Source organism: Canis lupus, chromosome 8, assembly GCF_011100685.1.
Source record: "Canis lupus familiaris isolate Mischka breed German Shepherd chromosome 8, alternate assembly UU_Cfam_GSD_1.0, whole genome shotgun sequence".
In the NCBI taxonomy this organism is placed as follows: domain Eukaryota; kingdom Metazoa; phylum Chordata; class Mammalia; order Carnivora; family Canidae; genus Canis; species Canis lupus.
In genome coordinates this window covers 53,827,694-53,846,902 of record NC_049229.1, presented here as the reverse complement: position 1 = coordinate 53,846,902, position 19,209 = coordinate 53,827,694, and the positions used below count along the sequence as shown (strand labels likewise).

Below are 19,209 nucleotides of genomic sequence, written 5' to 3'. Positions count from 1 at the left end.
TATATCTTTGTTTTCCTCAGTGTTCCTGCTTAGTTACTTGTGTTCAATATGTTTGTCTTAACCATAGTTTTTGTTCAATGCTTTCTACAACTTAAGATGTAATTTTATCTTAGTACAAAGTTCTTTATATCTAATGTTCTTAAGTATTGTTTTACTAAATATTGAATAAATACAAATGAATAAAAAATATTTTAAGATCAAAACACCCTTAAGTCCATATCTAGTTAAAAGTAATCCCATTATGGGGCACTGGGTGGCTCGGTCAGTTAAGGTCCTACTTTTGATTTTGGCCCAGGTCATGATCTCAGGGTTGTAGGATGGAGCCCCACATCAAGCTCCACACTCAGTGCAGAGTTTGCTTTTGAGATTGTCTCTCTATTTCCCTCTTCCCCTACCCCTGCTCCTGAATGCTCCCTCTAAATAGATAAATAAATAAAATCTTTAAAATACATATAACAATCCCATTATTTTATTAAAGTACCCTGAGTACCTTGCCCCAATCCCCATCCTCCTCCTGTCATCAGAGTAACCATGCTTATGAATTCTGTGTTTATCATTAACTTGCCTTTATGTTTACTATCTGTATTTATATTCCTGAAGAGCAATGTTTAGTTTTGAATGCCCATTTATAAAACAAATGGGATAATTCTGTTATTCTTCTGCATGTTGATTGCTTTTTTTATCCCTTAGAATACTATTTCTGAGGTTCATCTCAGTTGCATATACTGTAATTATTTTCACTATTGAATATACCATATTTGGTTTCTCCATTTTTTTTTTTTTTAATGATGTGATGGGCATTAGGGTTGTTTCTATTTGTTTACTCTTAACGGTTATAACATATTTTGGAGTATGTTTTCTGGGGACACATATGCATAACTTTCTTTTAAGGGTTATACCTAACCATTGAATTACTGGATTCTAAGGCATCCATATTTTCAACTTTACAATAAAATGCCAAACTATTGTGCTAATATGTCTTCACTGATACTTGATATTGTCAAGCTTCTTAATTTTTGCAGGTCTGATAGATAGAAAATGGTGTTTCCATTTAGTTTTAATTTGAATACTAATGAGATTTAGCATCTTTGATTCTTTCATGTTTTCTATAGGCAATCAGATATTAAAAATGACTGCTTTTCTTGCTTCATTGGCTCAGCCTTCTGGAACAATATTGATTAGAAATACCAGGCACCCTTACCTTGTTCTTAGGGGCCCTTCTGTGATTCACTATTAAATATAATGTTTACTATAGGCTTTTTATGAACATCTTTTTATCAGGTTAAAGAAGTTCCCTTTATTCAAATTAACTAAGAGCTTTGCTTTGATTTTTAAAATCTAAATGAATGTTGAATTTTGTTAAATACTTTCTGCAACTGTTAGATAATCATACAATTTCTTATCCTTAATGTGTTATTTAATACCTAATTGTGTTAGTTGGTTTTCTACTTATAACCACTTTTGTATTTGTTGGATAGCACTACTTAGTCATTCTGTATTACTCTTTTTATAAATTGCTGAATTCACTTTGTTTAGGACTTTTCCTGTATATTCATGTACTGTCTGTGATTTTCTGTTCTCATACTCGTACTAGGTTTTCAGGTTTATGATAGCATTATAAAAATATTGGCAAGTGTTCTGTCTTCATTGGACTTTTTTTTTTTTTTAAGATATACTTAATTCTGGGAATATTTGTTAAAGTATGCTGCTAAGAATATCTGATTCTGGTAATGTCCTTACTCTGTTCAAGTATTGTTTCTTTTTGAGACAATTTGGATAAGTTTTATTATTCTAGGACTATATATGTAGATTTTGAAATTAACATAAAGTTAATGATAATCATCTTTTTGATTCCAGAATCACTTGTAGTCATTCCTTTTTTAAATTCTCATTTCTGATATTTTTTCTGCCTTCTTGCTCTTTTTTTTTTTGTTGAGTCTTGCAAGAGGTATGTTGATTTCATTAATGTTTTTAATAATTAACTTATAGCTTTATTCTGTAATTTCTATTTCATTAATTTTTGTTCTGACTTAACAATTTTATTTGTAGAGAATATGATCTTTGTGATGTATGCATCCTTTGAAATTGATTGAGACTTGCTCTATGCGGTCAGTGTTGCGTATGCTTCCTGTATACTTGAAAAGACTTTTTTTTTTAAATTTTTATTTTTTTATTTATTTATGATAGTCACACAGAGAGATAGAGAGAGGCAGAGACATAGGCAGAGGGAGAAGCAGGCTCCATGCACCGGGAGCCCGACGTGGGATTCGATCCCGGGTCTCCAGGATTGCACCCTGGGCCAAAGGCAGGTGCTAAACCGCTGCGCCACCCAGGGATCCCTTGAAAAGACTTTTTTTGCAGTTGTCTGATTGTCTTCTATATATGAGAATTAGATTGTTAATAGTTTTCTTTGGATATTCTATATCCTTACTAATATTTTTTGTGTGTTTACACCATCATCGATGACTGAGAGAGATGTTCAGATCTCCTACTATGATGGTGGATTTGTTCTGTCATTATGCTCTTTATATTTTGAACCTAAAAGTAGACACATATAAGCTTAAACTTACACTTTCCAGTAAATTGAGCCATTTATGATGATGTAGTTTCCTATTTTATCTCCAGTAATTTTTTTTTTTTTTTTTTTTGGTCCATACAGTCTCTTTTGTATGATAGTATAGAGCCATACCAACTTTGTTTCAGTTAGAATAGCTTTCATTCTTTCCTTTCAAATTTTTTGGATCCCAAAGCTTTAGGTGTATCTTTTTTTATGTGGAATACTGCTGTGTATGCTATCATCTTACAACATTTTTACATGAGCCAAGACTATTCAGCAGGAAAAGAATGGTCTTACCAAATAGTAGCTTGGACAACTGAATATCCACATGCAAAACAGTGAAGTTGGACCCCTACCTCACACAATATACAAAATTAACTCAAAATGGGTCAAAAGACCTAAACATAAATAAGACCTAAAACTATAAAATTCTTAGAAGAAAATAGGGCAAAAGCTGAATAACACTGGGTTTGGCAATAGTTTCTTAGATATGACACCAAAAGCACAAGCAATAGAAAAAAATAACAGATTTAATAGATTAAAAACTTGTGTGTCTCTAAGAACAATATCCAAAAAGTGAAAAGATAGCCTACAAAATAGGAGAAAATATTTGCAAATCCTCTGATAGGGGCTTATTATGCAGAATAGAAAATTTTGGAATTCAACAACTAACAAGCAACTCTATTCCAAAATGGGTAAAGGACATAAATAGACATTTCTCCAAGGAGGATATACAAATAAGCCAACAAGTATGTGAAAAGATGCTCAACATCATTAGTTATTACAGTAATGCATATATCAAAACCATAAAGAGATACCACTTCATATTTACCAGGATGGCTATAATCAAAAAAGATAAAAAAGGAAACAGATATTGGTGAGATATGGAGAAATTGGAGCTCTTTTGCATTGCAGGTGGGAATGGAAAATAGTGTAGCTGCTGTGGAAAATGATTTGGTGGTTCCTCAAAATGTTAAGCATAAAGTTATCATATGACAGAGCAGTTCTAAGTATATGTATAAGAGAATTGAAAACTGTTACTCAAAAGCTTGTATGTGAATGTTCAAAACTGTTTACAAAATCCAAAAGATGTAAATAACCCAAATGTCTATCAATTGATGGATGGACAAATTAAAATGTGGTTTATCTGTGCAGTGGAATATTATTTAGCCATTAAAAGGAACAAAGTAGTGGTTTATGCTACAACATGGATGAGCCTCACATATTATAAATAAAAGCAGCCACACCACACGTCCTTACATATGTATACTGTATGTTTGCACTTATATGAACTATCTAGAGGTAAATATATAGTGACCAAAAAAGATTAGTGTAGGACTGGGGAGAGTAGGGATGGGAAGTGAGTGACTGCTTGATGGTAAAGGTGATGAAATTGTTGTGAAATTAGTGATGATAATTGCACACGTTATGAATGTACTAAGTATGACTGGTACACTCTAAAATGATTAAAATGGTGAATTTTATGTTATATGAATTTTATGTGAATAAATTGTTTTTACATTTACATTGATGATATCTATTTTAAATTAAAGAATATAGATACACGTGTGTGAGGTATATGCCTAGACTTAGTGTCATCTTGATTATATTCCTTTCCTCTTTTATTTTGTCGTTACCTTCTCTGTTAATTAGAAATCTATGAGTTCTATTTTTTATCTTCTCAATTAGTTGAAGTCTGGTGTAACATGGTTGGTCATTTTATGTTCTAGTTAGATCTTGACCTTTAATTTTTAATTCTCTTTGGGACTGAGCTCCCTCCTACCTCACCCCTCCCACATGTATCCTTTTAATTTCAATGCCTTAGTTATACAAGCATCTGCCATCACCATCACAATGGTAGACATGCTAATAATATAGAGTCTTGGTCCTCAGTGTGTAGACAAGCCAGAATGCTAGCCTGGTTTATAGCCCTTTTTTCCTCCTCCAACTTCACCATTGTTTTCCCTTTTACTTTTACTCTGCTGTTTCTGGTGGCACATCGTGCCATTATCACATTAAACCTTCATATTTTCTTAGATTACCTTCTAGACATCTTAAACAGTTCTTGGAGAGAGTGATCTTGTGCTGTTCGGAAAGAATGAAGGAAATAAACATCTTTTCAGACTTAAAAGTTGTAAGCTTAACTTTTTATTTTTGATTTCTTGCTGCAATTTCAGTAAAATTGGCCCAGTTTTAACATAGCTGATTAACAGTAAATTTGTGGTATACGTGTGTGTATATGGTTCTGTCTGAATCTTCATTCTCAAAGAACATCAAGGTCATTGTATTTCTTTTCCTTGAATATTAGAAGGACCTTTTTCTAATAATACATGAAATATAAATAAATACTCTTCTTTCTTATTTGTAGGAGCCCCTCAACAGTGAAGATGATGTGAGTGATGAGGAAGGACAGGAACTCTTTGATACAGAAAATGTTGTTGTATGCCAATATGATAAGGTAAGGATTTTATCAGGTTACTGATTTTTTTTTCTGATGTAATTTCTTCTATCTTTTCTACCTTGTTGAACATTTTGGCAGCTGATTGATGCCTCTTATGTTCAGTATAAACCAGATGATTGTAAACATTGTTATAGTTTAGTAGATTACTTTAATAAAATGAGAAATTAATAGTATAGCTTTACATTTGAAAAATGCTATGAATGATAAGAGGAGAGGTAGGCATTTTTTCAATTTACACTGTCTCCCAACTTACAAAGTAAACAGTCATTTTGGGGTTATCGTTTAACATTATTAACCCAGCTGTTTTCCATTTATTTTCAACCAGCTCAAAACTAAAAGGATTTAATTGAATGTTGTCACTTTTTTTTTCATTACTAAGAGGAGAAATAGGGCAGTAAACAAGACTGTTAACTAACATGTTTTTACTGAAAATCAGTTTAAAAATTATTTAGCTCTACTGTATTTTTGGTAGCATTAGGTATTTTTAAACTAGGTCTGTGAGAATTAGCTATTGGATTCTTGTTTTCCTAATTCTTCAAAAAAGTGCTGCTTTCCAAGTATTTTTATTACAGTTATTGGCATTACTGTTGAGATTTAGTTATGTATTGAAACATTTAATTTGTAATAAAATTATTTTCTATAATCATTAAATTTATAATCTACAAATTATATTGCATTTGTAATTTAACTTGAACAGTAGTCATTACCAAATGATGAAAACCCTAACAGAAGCCATTGGGCTTTTGTTTGTAAGCACTACTCATTCACTAAATAAATACTTACCAAGTATTTGTTATTAAGCATGTGCCAGGAATTGGAGCTATAGTCATGATCATGCAAAATTTGTGCCTTACATGAATTTCCTTTACAAATGATGAAAATCTTACACTTGTGTTGTTATTTATAGAAATGAAACTTCTAAGTTACCATGCTTATTGCATATAAATAGCCATATTTATTGGAAATAGATCTATAGGGAAATGTCAAAACAATTTATTTTGTAATGAAAAGGTAAAGTCAAACCAGTTACTTACAGTAACTGTAACAGGATTACAGAATAAAGTCAGTGAGGTCATTCATAAACATAATTATCAGAGCATCCACTTTTGTACTGTGTGAATTTTGGGTGAGCATTATTAAAACCTTATATCAGGGACATTATAATAAATGTAATAATTTCTTGTTATACTTTTGTAGTGGAAGAGTGTAATGTTAAAATAGATACCAATAAACCTTTGTTGTCAGGAAATCTCAAAGGAACCTCATGCAACCAAAATATCTAGAACATAGTTTCATGATGATAAGATGTCAGATTTATCAGGCAAGAGAGACCTTTACCCTTAGGTAGATTGAAGAACATACTTCTGAGTATTTTCACATTGTAAGATGGGTTGTATTATTCTCTGGTACAAATTGTACACATAACATTTTAAATGTTAAAATTGGTTTGTTTTGCTCCTAGAGACTTTTTAAAGTTTTAAGCAGAAATTGAAATAGTTTTAAGTAGTATGTTAAACAATAAACAATTTTAAAATTCGCAGAGATCTAATTTTTAGAATCAGATGAGTTCTGGAGGGCTGGGCTTGATGTTTTAGTCAATAATAAAGAATCCTTGTGTTCTATGAATGGTTAAAATGGGGTTGGATATGGTTTGAGCCAACTTGAATTTTACGATTTTATTTCTGAAACCTAAACTTTAGGATTTCAACAATGAGTCCATTTTAGAAACCATTATAGAAAGAATAATGAAGTTTATGTTGCCAATCAAATCAAAATTGTAGTTAAACCTAATAATGAAACAGAGTTCTCCCTTTTATGGATAGATAAGGACTGATGGCATCAATTGTGGAGGCTTCAGCCTTAATTATTGGTAATTTTACTTAATATGTTTGTCATTAGGAAATTTAAGAGCCCTTTCTTCTGAAGTGCTGAGTATGTGGATTGTTTGATCCTGAAACTTTTCTTCATTTGCTTTTTGCAAGTTGTCATGCAGCAGGATACAATCAGTTTCTTTACTTGTCTGGGGAATTCTCTTTCCTGGCTACTTACCACTTTCTTGCTTGTATAATCCCATTGTCTTTCAAGTTGTAGTCACTCATTTCATGATGGAAATAAATTTGTGTGCCCATTTTTGGATAGATACTATTTTTTCTGTAGGGAGTCAAAGAAAAGAGAAAGAGGTCTTTTCACTCAACAGAGTGTCTATGATGTCCCACGGTACTGTACTAGGAAGTTCAGATAAACTAGTGAACAAAATAAAGCAATCCCTGCCATTGGGAAGTTTAGTCAAGGGAGACAGATGGTAAAATGTAAAAAATAAATAAATAATTACGGTATGTTAGAAGCTGATAATTGGTAGGAAAGGGAGACAGTTAACAGTTTTTAAAAGGTTAGTCTTGTTAGATCTTTTAGGAAGATGACATTTGAACAAAGCCTTGAAGAGAGTTAGCCTTGTCGTTATCTGGTAACAGAGCCTGTCTATTGTATGTGAGAGGTGGCATGGATACCAGATGTAAGGGAAGGGACATATAGTTAGCAGATTAATAAGTTAGGAGGTAAGTGGGGCAGGTGATATGGAAGTTTGTGAAGACTTGGTCTCTTATCAGTGAATTTGGAAGTTACTGGAAGGTTTCAAATAGATGTAGTATCACGTACATTGTAATTCTAACAGGATTACTTTGCCTTCTTCAAGAGCAGATTGTGTGAAGGAAGCAGAGGTTGAAACAAGGAGACTAACAGGAATATTGTAGTAATCCAAGTGTGATAATGGTAAGTTAGGCCCAGGGGAGTAGCATTGGAAATGGTGAGAAGCAGCTAAATCTTGGATATGTTTTGAAGGAGAATGAGCAGGATTTTCTAACTCTTTTTGGATATGTGGTTGAAAAGAAAAAAGGAATCAAGAATGATTCCAAGATTTTTTGATGAGGAACCAGAAGGAAGAATGGAGAGGCCATCAACTCAGATGGGAAAGGCTGAAAGATGGAGCAGGTTTGGCTGAGGAAAGTGATCGGTTTTGAACATAAGTTTAGATTTATTTATTTATTTATTTATTTATTTATTTATTTATTTATTTATTTATTTATTTATTTATGTCGATATATGAAGTGTTGTTTGACCTTTTTTTTTTTTTTTTTTTTTTTTTTAGTCCCAAAAGATAGATCAGTGAATGGTAGCTTGAAGGAAACAGATTTCATTAAGGGATAAAGTATGGGAAGACTTAAAATAGGTCCAGCATGGAATAACTTAATTTGCAGTTCTTTGCCCCCCCCACTTCTAATCATACTCAAGCAGATACTGAACAAGTTTGCCAACTATTGTTGGCAACTCTCATGGAAATGTTGGGAGGTTAGGCCATGGAAATATTGGGAGGTTAGAGCATGGAATTTTATGAATGGGTTCTCAGAAAATATATGTAATGAACATTTCTGGATTATTATATGAAGTGGCCTGGTTTAGTAAAAGGTGTCTTGGGTTTGAGAATCTCTTTGTCACTTACTAGCAATATGTCCCTGGTCAACTCATCGAACCTATCCAAGTTATGATTATGTCTTTTGAAAATTACTTGATTTTGAAGTTCCCTTTAGATCAGAGAAGAAGGAGAACTATAGGCCCCTTCTTTAAAGATACAGAGCTTGAACTGAAAATTAAATCATGCATGGGATTTATTAGGAAAGAGAAGAAAGGTCACTTCAGTTGATTAAGTTTCTCCTTAAAACTATGAATTACGGGACGCCTGGGTGGCTTAGTGGTTGAGCATCTGCCTTTGGCTCAGGTCATGATCCCGGAGTCCCGGGATTGAGTCCCACATCGGGCTTCCTGCATGGAGCCTGCTTCTTCCTCTGCCTGTGTCTCTGCCTTTCTCTCGGTCTTTCTCATGCATAAATAAATAAAATCTTAAAAAAAAAAATCTGTGAATTACAAATAACTGAAAACTATAAATGAAGGTAAAGAGGGTAGTGCCCATGGTCTGGCCCAGTTTAAACACTACCCTTACCCCTTTGGCTTAATTGCAGATATACATAGTTTTTGAAATTTGTGAGTAACTGAATGATCAGCATTCCCTCAGATGTTATTTGTTAATACTGCCATGTATAAGAGTCCATGTTAGGTCTTGAGAAAACTATAAGGAATTTTACTTTGGTAGAAGAAATTTTTCATAATTGTATATACTTAGAAATGTGTTTGGAAATGCCACTGAAAATCATTAGGAGAGTGTACTTTCAGCTGATGTGATTCATACTTTCAGCTGAAGCTTTGAGGAGAACACAGTATTTTTGAATAAGGATGATACTTCTTTTGATTGAAATACAGTCTTTGAGGAATGTGGAGGCAGGAAATGAGCATGGAAGGTGAATTATTCCCAGGTCATTTAGAGATAGAAATGGTCAAGTAGAGATGATTGGTTAGAACTGTGCTTCTGGCAATGATGTTTATAAGATGATTAAAAGGAAGGTGAGAGTGAAGCCTGGAAATCATTTGGAAAGTTATTATAATAGATCAGGTAACAAGAGGCTAGTAATGTGGTAAATTAGAAGATAATTGGTAGCCATTGAGAAAACAGTTGCCAGGTGTCTTGTAGATAAGTAAAGTAGAATTAGAAAGTAATTAGAGGTTGGAAATCCTAGTATCAGTATGGATACTAATACTGTTGGACCATCATATTAGAAGAGTTAGCTATATAGATGTTGTTACTGTGTGTGAGGAAGAGAATGGTTGTAAACATGATTCCAGTATTGGGGATACTGGGGATATTGGGAATAGTGTCCTAGTGATCACTACGTAAGAAGAATGAAGAAAACCCCAAATTGTGTTTTTTTTTTTAAATTTTATTTATTCATGAGAGACAGAGAGAGAGAGGGAGAGACACAGGCAGAGAAGCCGACTCCATGCAGGGAGCCCGACAAGCCCAAATTGTTAAATGGTATAGACAAAATGAGTTATAGGCAAAACAATGGTCCAGAAGCATCAGGGAAAACAGATATTCTTATTTTAAAAGTTTTTCAGTGTAAAATTTCCTGTGAAAAAAAGAGACACGTGTATATGTAAACCTGGCAAAGATAAGATACTTTGCAGAGAAATATATTATTAATGAACACAAATACTAAGAACTATAAAATAAAATTAATTACAAATATATTTGTTTTTTAAAAATTCACCTAATGAATGGGAGATTTTTTTTTGTCAATTTTTTTTAAGGTTTTATTTATTTATTCATGAGAGACACACAGAGAGAGGCAGAGACACAGAGAGGCAGAGACAAGGACAGAAGCATACTCTGCAAGGAGCCCGATGCAGGGATCACTCCCTGAGCCGAAGGCAGACACTCAACCACTGACCCACCCAGGCATCCCCCTCTTTTTTGGTCAAGTTTAACTTTATTAAGAAACCAGTTTGTCAAAAAAAAACCCTTTTGGCCTGCCCTAATGATATGAAACTAGAAATCAATTACAAGAAGAAAATTGGAAAATTCACAAATATTTGGAGATTAAACAGCATGCTACTGAATAATCGTTGAGTGAAAGGAGAAATCAAAAGAGAAAACAAATCTTGAGACAAATGAAAATGGAAATCTAGTATACCAAAACTCACAAGATGTAGTAAAAGCACTCTTAGATGGGAAGTTAATAGAGATAAATGCATACATCAAGAAACAAAAAAAATCTCAGGCTAACTTTATATCTCAGACAACTAGAAAAAGATCAAATGAAATCCAAAGTTAGGAGAAGAAAGGAAATAACAAAGATCAGAGTGGAAATAAATGAAGTAGAGACTAAAAAGACACCAGAAAAGATCAATGAAACTGGTTCGTTGAAAAGATGAACAAAATTGACAAATCATTAGTTAGACTCACCAAGAAAAAAAGGATAAGACTCAAAATCAGAAGTGAAAGCGGAGTTGTTATAATAGATACTACAAAAATACAAAGAATTCTAAGACTGCTATGAACAATTCTATGCCAAGAAATGGGACAACCTAGAAGAAATGGATAAATTCCTAATCAAAAACCTTCCAACAAACTCATAACTGGATGACTTTACTGGTGAACTATACCAGAATAAAAAAGAAATTTTATTTTATTTTATTTTATTTTATTTTATTTTATTTTATTTTATTTTATTTATTTTTATTTTTTATTTTTTTTATTTATGAGAGACACAGAAAGAGAGAGGCAGAGACACAGGCAGAGGGAGAAGCAGGCTCCATGCAGGGAGCCTGACGTGGGACTCAATCCCGGGTCTCTAGGATCACACCCTGGGCCGAAGGCGGGGCTAAACCGCTGAGCCACCCAGGCTGCCCTCAAAAAGAAATTCTTAAAGAAGAATTAATACCAGTCCTTCTCAAACTTTTCCAAAAACAGAAGAGGAGGAAACACTTTAAAATCACTTAACAAGGTCAGTATTACTCTGACACCTAAACCAGACAAGAGCACCACAGGAAAAGAAACTTATATGCCAGTATTCCTGATGAACACAGTTGCCAAAATCCTCAACAAAATTCTAGCAAACTGAATTCAACAGTCTATTAAGATGATCATATACTATGACCATGACCAAGTGGGATTTATTTCAGGGGATCCAAGGATGATTCAACACACACAAATCAATGTGGTAACTGATCACATTAACAAAATGAAGCATAAAAATCTTATCTCACTAGTGCAGAAACAGCATTTGGCAGAATTCAACATCATTTATGATAAAAACCTCTCAACAAAGTGGTTGTTAGAGGGTACATACCTACTTCAACATAATATAGGGCATATATGACAACCCTGCAGGTAGCACACTCAAAGGGGAAAAGCTGAAAGCTTTTTCTGTAAGATCAGGGACAAGACAAGAATGCTTTTTTTTATTCTTGCCATTTTTATTCAACATAGTATTAGAAGTTCTAGCCAGACTAGTTAGGCAAGAAAAAATAAGCATCTAAATTGGAAAGGAAGAAGTAAAACTGTCACTATTTATAGATGGCATAGTATTATATATAGAAGATCCTGAAGACTACACCGAATAACTGTTTATTACCGAAGTAATAAACAAATTCAGTGAAGTTGCAAGATACAAAATCAGTATACAAAATATGTTGCATTTCTATACGTTAACAAACTATCAGAAAGGGAGGTTAAAGCAATCCCATTTATTGCATCAAGAAGAATAAGACACATTGTAATAAATTTAACCAAGGAGATGAAACACCTGTGCACTGAAAACTATAAGACATTGATGAAGGAAACTGAAAAAGATAGAAATAAATGGAAAAATATTTTATGCTCATTGATTTGAAAAAATATTGTTAAAGTGTTTGTACTACCTGAAGTGATCTACAGATTCAACAGATTCAGTGCAATCCAAATCAAAATGTCAGTGGCATTTTTCATAGAAATGAAAAAATAATCCTGAAATGCAAAAGACCCTGAAAAGCAATCTTAAGAGAGATGCATCATGCTCTCTGATTTTTATACTATATAACAAAGCTTTAAGAATTAAAACAGTGTGGTATTGGCATAAAATCAGACATGCAGATCAGTGGAACAGAAAAGAGCCCAGAAATGAACCCAAACATATGTATTCAGTTGATATACAACAAAGGAGCTAAGAATATACAATGGGGAAAGGACAGTCACTTCAATAAATGGTCTTGGGAAAGTCCCATGCAAAGGAATGAAACTGGACCACTATCTTAAAACATGCACAAAAAATCAACTCAAGATAGATTAAAGACAAATGTAAAATCTGAAACCATAAAGCTAGAAGAAAACATAGGGAGTAAGCTCCTTGACATGGGTCTTGGTAATGTTTTAGATTTGGGAACAAAAGCAAAAATAAACAGGACTACATTAAACTATAGAGCTTCTGCATAGCAAAGGAAACCATTAACAAAATGAAAAAGACAACCTACAGAATAGAAAATATTTGCAAATCATCTATCTGATAAAGAGTTAATATCCAAAATGTATGGAGAACTCATACAACTCAGTAACAAAAAAGCAGTTCAATTTCAAAAATGGGCAGAACTGAATGGGTATTTTTCCAAAGAAAAAATAAAATGGCTAGCAGGTACATGCACAATATCACTATTCTTCAGGGAAATACAAATCAAAACCACAGCGAGATATCAGCTCATACCTGTCAGAATGACTGTTATGAAAAAGACAAGAAATAACAAGTGTTGGTGAGGTTGTGAAGAAAAGGGAACCCTTGTACACTTTTTGTAGAAATGTAAATTGTTACAGCCACTATGGAAAACTGCTTGGAGGTTCCTTGAAAAATAAAAAATAGGACTACTATATGATCCAGTAATTCAGCTTCCTGAATAGTTATTCAGAGGAAAGGAGAACACTAACTCTGAAAAGTTTATATCCTCCCATGTTCATTGCAGCATTATTTACAACAGCCAAGACATGGAAGCGACATAAGTGTCCATCAATGGATGAAAGGATAAATAAAATGTGGTATATATTTATATATACACGATGTTATATTATTCAGCCATAAAAAAAGAAAGCAATCTTGTCATGACAGGAGTGAATCTTGAGAGCATTATGCTAAATGAAATAAGAGAAAAACAAATACTGTATGATCTCACTTTTATATGTGACTTCTACAACAACCAACCAAAACAAAACTGAACTCATAAATACAGAGAACAGAATGGTGGTTGCCAGAGGCCTTAGGATAGAGATTGGGGCAGATGTGTGAAGGGGGTCAAAAGTGCTAACTTGAAGTTATAAAATAAATGAATCATAAGGGTGTGATATAAAGCATGATAACTATACTTAATGCCAAATTATATACTTGAGAGTTGCCCAAAGAGTAGATGTTAAAAGTTTTCATCACAAAAAAAAAAAAAAAATTGTAATTATATATGATGATGGGTATTAACTAGGCTTATTATAACCTTGTAATATATACAAATAATCATGTGTAGCTGTAAGTAATGTTAAATATCAATTATATGTCAATTAAACAATTTATAAATGCACTAATTACAAGACAAAGATTTTGGTGTATGAATGGGTTTTGTGTTTCCTCTGTTTTTTGTCTCTATCTCTTATGCTCTTTTTTTGTTTATTTAGATACACAGAAGTAAAAACAAATGGAAATTTCATCTCAAGGATGGTATAATGAATCTTAATGGAAGAGATTATATATTTTCCAAAGCCATCGGAGATGCAGAATGGTGAAGAGTTGGTTCTTCTCTTTTATAAATAAAACAAAAGAAACTTAAAAAAAAAAATTTAAAGTGGACAGTTTGAAACTTGGGACATATACACCAACCAAAACTTAACTTCTGCATGTCAGAAAAGTGCAGTAGAATCAAAGCTACTGGAACAAAGAGACCTTGACAACATAGACACTACTTCTAACCGGCAAGCCATGGAACTGTAGCACCTGGGGTTGTTGGGGTGGGGAGGTTGGGGTTTTGGAAACCATAATTGTTGATTTTAAATACAGGTACCTGCCACCAGTAATTAGCATGTAAAGCTTTGTCTATATTCCTTCCTCCAACTTGGGTTCAATCAGAAGATACTTGTTGGAACGAACTGAAGAAAATTCCCTTTTGATAGATTGAACTGAAACTGCTTATTGTATGTGGTTATATTTGGTAAAAATTGCGTGTGAGCTTTTTACAAAAGGGTAAGAATTATGGTGTTGAATTTTAATTCACTTGTATAAGGAAACAATTTAGAACTCTCATAATAGGTCTTAAATATTTTTACTAGCTATTCTCCCTCAGTAATATATACCTCTTCCTTCCCTGCTTTATGAAACATCTGTTTAAGAGTTAAAGGAAGTAATCAGTGATCACAGTTTGGAGACAAAATTTGACCCAGGAATGGATATTTACTTAATTAGGTTTTTGTACTCATTAAATGTAATTTAAAGACTTGGGCCTCATAGAGTTGAGCAGAATTAAAATGACAACTTTTGGTTTCCTTACAGAGAAATATTTGTTTCTTTTAGTCCCATACCTTAAAAAGAAACCCCAGAGTGGCTCCTCAGGAATACAGTTTTATTTCACCGATACCATCTAGCTGAAATTACATACATAAGAATAGATACAGATTTTTTCCCCTGTTGGGGCTGAAGTATATGCTTATATATGTGTTTAATCTTTAAGCTAAGCAAACATTCAGATAACATCCTGTGCATTGATTGAAGCATTGGGCAGGTAGTGAGGACCTGGGTTTTTCTTAAACAGTTTAGTAATTATAAAAGTTTCTTGTGTTTACTAGTAAAGAATTTAAAAAGTATTCTAATTGAACAAATTTTTTAATTGCAACTTTGTAATTTGAGGGAGAAATTTTGGGGCTATAGGGGGTTGGGCCACTAAGTACATATTTACCTCTCTCTTATTTGGTGGCCCTTCCAGGCCATTGGTAATGTAGACATGGGCTCCAGTTTGCACATCGAGAAGAAAGCATAGAAATTTGACTTGTATATTAAGAATAATAGAAATTTAATATGTATATTAAGAATGCACAGTTCTGTATTCTGTAAGGGGCTCTAAGGAACAATATGGCAGTGCTGTGTTCTGTGTGAGCTAGTTGCCTGGGAGAACTGTAGGAACACTTGTCTTCATCTATGTTTTCTTATACCTAATTCTTTTCATGGTCTATCTTGACAAATTTCACGTGTGTTTAAGTTACTTATATTTTGATTTTTTTGTCTTCCATTTTTGTCTTCCTTTTATTCGCCTTTGTGTGTGTTTCCAGAAATAACATAGAAACACTTTAATTGCAAAGAAAAACTGTGAGCTATTATGTGTTTCTTTTTAACACAAATCTTCAAACTTCTCAAAAAGTCTAGTCTTTGTTTTTTTTTTTTTTTGCCTACTTTCCACACCACGTACCAACTTGGTCCCTTTAACTTATGTTCTGAACTTTGGTGTAAATGATGGTTTCTAGCATGCTAGTAGTTAGGTTTTATTTAGATTCCATTAACTGGTAAGACGGTTTTAATTTTTACTATATTAATTTAGTTTTTTGGAGGGGAATTTTAATGTTTACCCCACTACTCTCAAAGCACACAGTTATTTGTTTTTTTGTTAATGAGACTGGGAGAAGGGAGGGTATGAAATCACAGAAATTCTGTTGTTCAGTTGTCCTTCAGTATAGTTGCTAGTAGGTTTATATTTACCCAGTGAAGAAGTCAACTACCTGAACTACCTATAAAAGCTTAGCAGTGCTGCAATGTTGATTGAAACCCTTTGGCTATATTGTAGTTCTTCTGCTACTGAACCTTGGATTACTATATGATATACAGCTCATATTTTGGGCCCTCCATGTAGACAAATATTTGTATTCATAGTAGAATTGTATACTGGCCTGTTTTTATAACGTTATTTTCAAACATGAACAACCACTGCTTTCAGAGTGACTCACTAAGGTTATTTTGAAGCAGGAAATAACCATTTGTATTTGCACCTGTGTATTGCATATTAATTATGGCATAGTTGGCAAATGCTTTTCTTTTACCTGTGAAAATTCTGAAAGCCGGTCCAAACAACACTGCATACCAAATTGTGCTCTTATATATTACTGCATCGTGTTCCTTTTTAATCAAATAGAATGTTTTGGTTTTATTATAGTGGCTTGCTATAAGAATGCCACTTGCTTATCTTTTACTGTACTTGAATTCTTAATCATGCTTTTACATTGTATTTAACAAATCATTTCATTTAGTTCCATAAAATGTCATTCCTTTAAAAAGGCAAGGATTCCCACTTTCAGAATTTTAAAATGAAAATAACATGTTTCTTCAAAGAGGGGAAATAGTTCAGACTTGACATTATGAAAAGAAGGTTTCAGAAAAGGATTTGTTTAAATTTGCACAGATGGTGATGGCACCTTTTATTGCAAAAACAAGATTAATGTTAATAGTGCTAAGGAAAATTTACACAAAATTACTAGGTAAAGTGTGGAAGTGTGTGCCTTTCAGTATATGTACTCTTTTTTTGGTGGTCATTTCGATAATCAGACCATTTGAATTGCCTGAGAGCACATTTAATTTCTGTGGAGAGCCACATTTGGCTAAAACAACTTTAATGTGCAATTAGTTTCTAGAGTAAAATGTCTGTTATATGAGAGGGATCTTTATATTGGGCTTTTATATTTTTTTAAATGTTCGCATTTCATTCTGTTAATTAAATGCCATCATATCACATGTATATTGTTGCCTCTCTTAAAATCAAAGCCATCTTGATGTTATTCTTAGGAATACATCAGGATCTGAGCGGTGTGTATAGTGACTAAAATGTGTTCTTGAAGAGCATATTCTAATAGATTCTGGTTTTAGCAAGAACATAAAAATATAATAGCTTTTGTATAAAGATTTTCTTTTGCTATATTGAAAATCAAAGATTTGGGTTTTTTTTTTTTTTTTCCTGGTTTTTATGGAGGAATAAAAAAGGGTTGTCTCCCTCTGAGAGTAGTTTTTGGTTATCTTATAGCAATAATGTCACCATTCTTTTCAAAAGGTAAATATGCCTTGTACAGGAAAACAGACATAATTTCCTCTTGGGAGTTCCCTTTATATAACTTAGCATTTTCTTCCACTTGAGAAAATTCCTATATTTTCAGATTATTTCATCTTGAACTTTTTTGAACTTTTGTGCAATGGGATATTTTATTGATCCATCTTTGTACATTTTCATTTTACTTCATGTCTGTTTCCCACCTATGTCTGAGTCAGCTATTTCACATTTTGAATTCATTGGTTAAAACCTAGTTACTTTAAATAGTTCCTCATGAGTTTATATTAAATAGTTTTGCATTTTAATCTATTATGCTATGGAAATTATTCTGAAGTTTATAATTCCCTTTTAAGCCTGCCTTAGCCTATCTTTTGTCATTTTTTATGATTTAAGGAAGAATACACCGAACTTAATATTTGTGTTTATTTTAAGGAACAAGAGAAACGTTCTTCTCTTAAGGGAAGAACTACATTGAATTAGTAACTACTATTTTAGTCAAGGTTCCTTAAATCGGTCCAGTATGTGTCAGGGCTACAATTTTGGGGGAGGGGCTAATCCTTTTGCTGTTCTGAGCTACTATTGTCAACTGCTGTTGTACATACTGTTATGTGTAAGGGCGTAAATATATTTATTATGTTTGTAAAATTCATTCTGTACAATTGCAGATCAAGGTTGCTCTTCTGTGATATACAGGATATTATGTTTTAAAGACCATCTTGGAATACAATTAGAGAACTTAGTATTTTGATGTACTAAGACCTATTTTAAGTTTAATATTTTACCTTTGCAAAAACTTTAATTAAAGATGTTATTTAAAAAAGAGTAATGTTGCTTGCTTTGCTTACTAGTATATAACATTGTTATATAGATAACTGAATAAAATATACAGTTTAGAAAGGGAAATGCTTTAAATTGTTAGTTCCACTTATCAAAAGAAAAGGGAAGGGTATCGTTAAATTCTATACCTTTAAAATAAGTAGGGTGGGATGTCAATTAGAAATACTAAACTGTGTTACAGATTCTTAGTATAAGAAGAATAGTTCTATTTTCCAGGCACACAGGAATTTAAATTGGAATTTAAATTCACACCAATGAAATGTTACTAAACATTGTAATAAATGGGTAATCCTACTCCAAAGAATAGGTTACTTAGGATAAAATTATTTGAGGGCATATTTGCTTTTAAACTACTGTTTAGCTAAATCTTTTCCTCAGTTCAGAGTTTGTAAATAATTGCATAACTGAATTGGATTATTGAGGTTTGTATTACATATTATATATTTTGTGTTATTTTAGAAGGTATTAAATAATTAGCAGGTATTACAATTTTATAGTTAATTCAAATGAATCATTAAGAAGGTTGTTTTTTTTGTAATTTTTTAATCCTGTTACTACTTTAGGAAACGAGCAAATTTTAACCATTAACATAATCATAATAAAGACATTTATTGCCAGCAATTCTTGTATTTTTGCACTTTAATTTCAGCTCCTATGTTGATGATCTTAACCATTTGGGCCTCAGTTTCTTCATCTGTAAAATGATGACTGGTTTTGAGGACTGCGGTATAATGCATGTAAAGCTCTTAGAATTGTGCTGGGTAACAGCAAGCTACAAATTAGAGATTTCATAGTTTACATAATTTAGAATGGTGGAGCTGCAAAAAAGTTTCTTTTAATGGAAAAAAAAAGCAAAAGAGAATGTGATCTGATCAAGTTG

At 32.8% G+C, this 19,209-nt stretch overlaps 1 protein-coding gene across 2 annotated transcripts in view; it reads left to right on the top strand.

Moving 5' to 3' along the window:
- Window positions 1-18,318, top strand: part of GTF2A1 (general transcription factor IIA subunit 1) — a 46,463-nt gene extending 28,145 nt beyond the window's left edge. For both annotated transcript variants that reach the window (XM_038545483.1, XM_038545484.1), the window contains exons 8-9: window positions 4,926-5,015; window positions 14,092-18,318. In XM_038545483.1, coding sequence (XP_038401411.1) covers window positions 4,926-5,015; window positions 14,092-14,199 — 198 coding nt within the window. In that variant the 3' untranslated portion in view covers window positions 14,200-18,318. The remainder of the gene's footprint in view (window positions 1-4,925; window positions 5,016-14,091) is intronic.
- The last annotated feature ends 891 nt before the right edge of the window (window positions 18,319-19,209 follow it).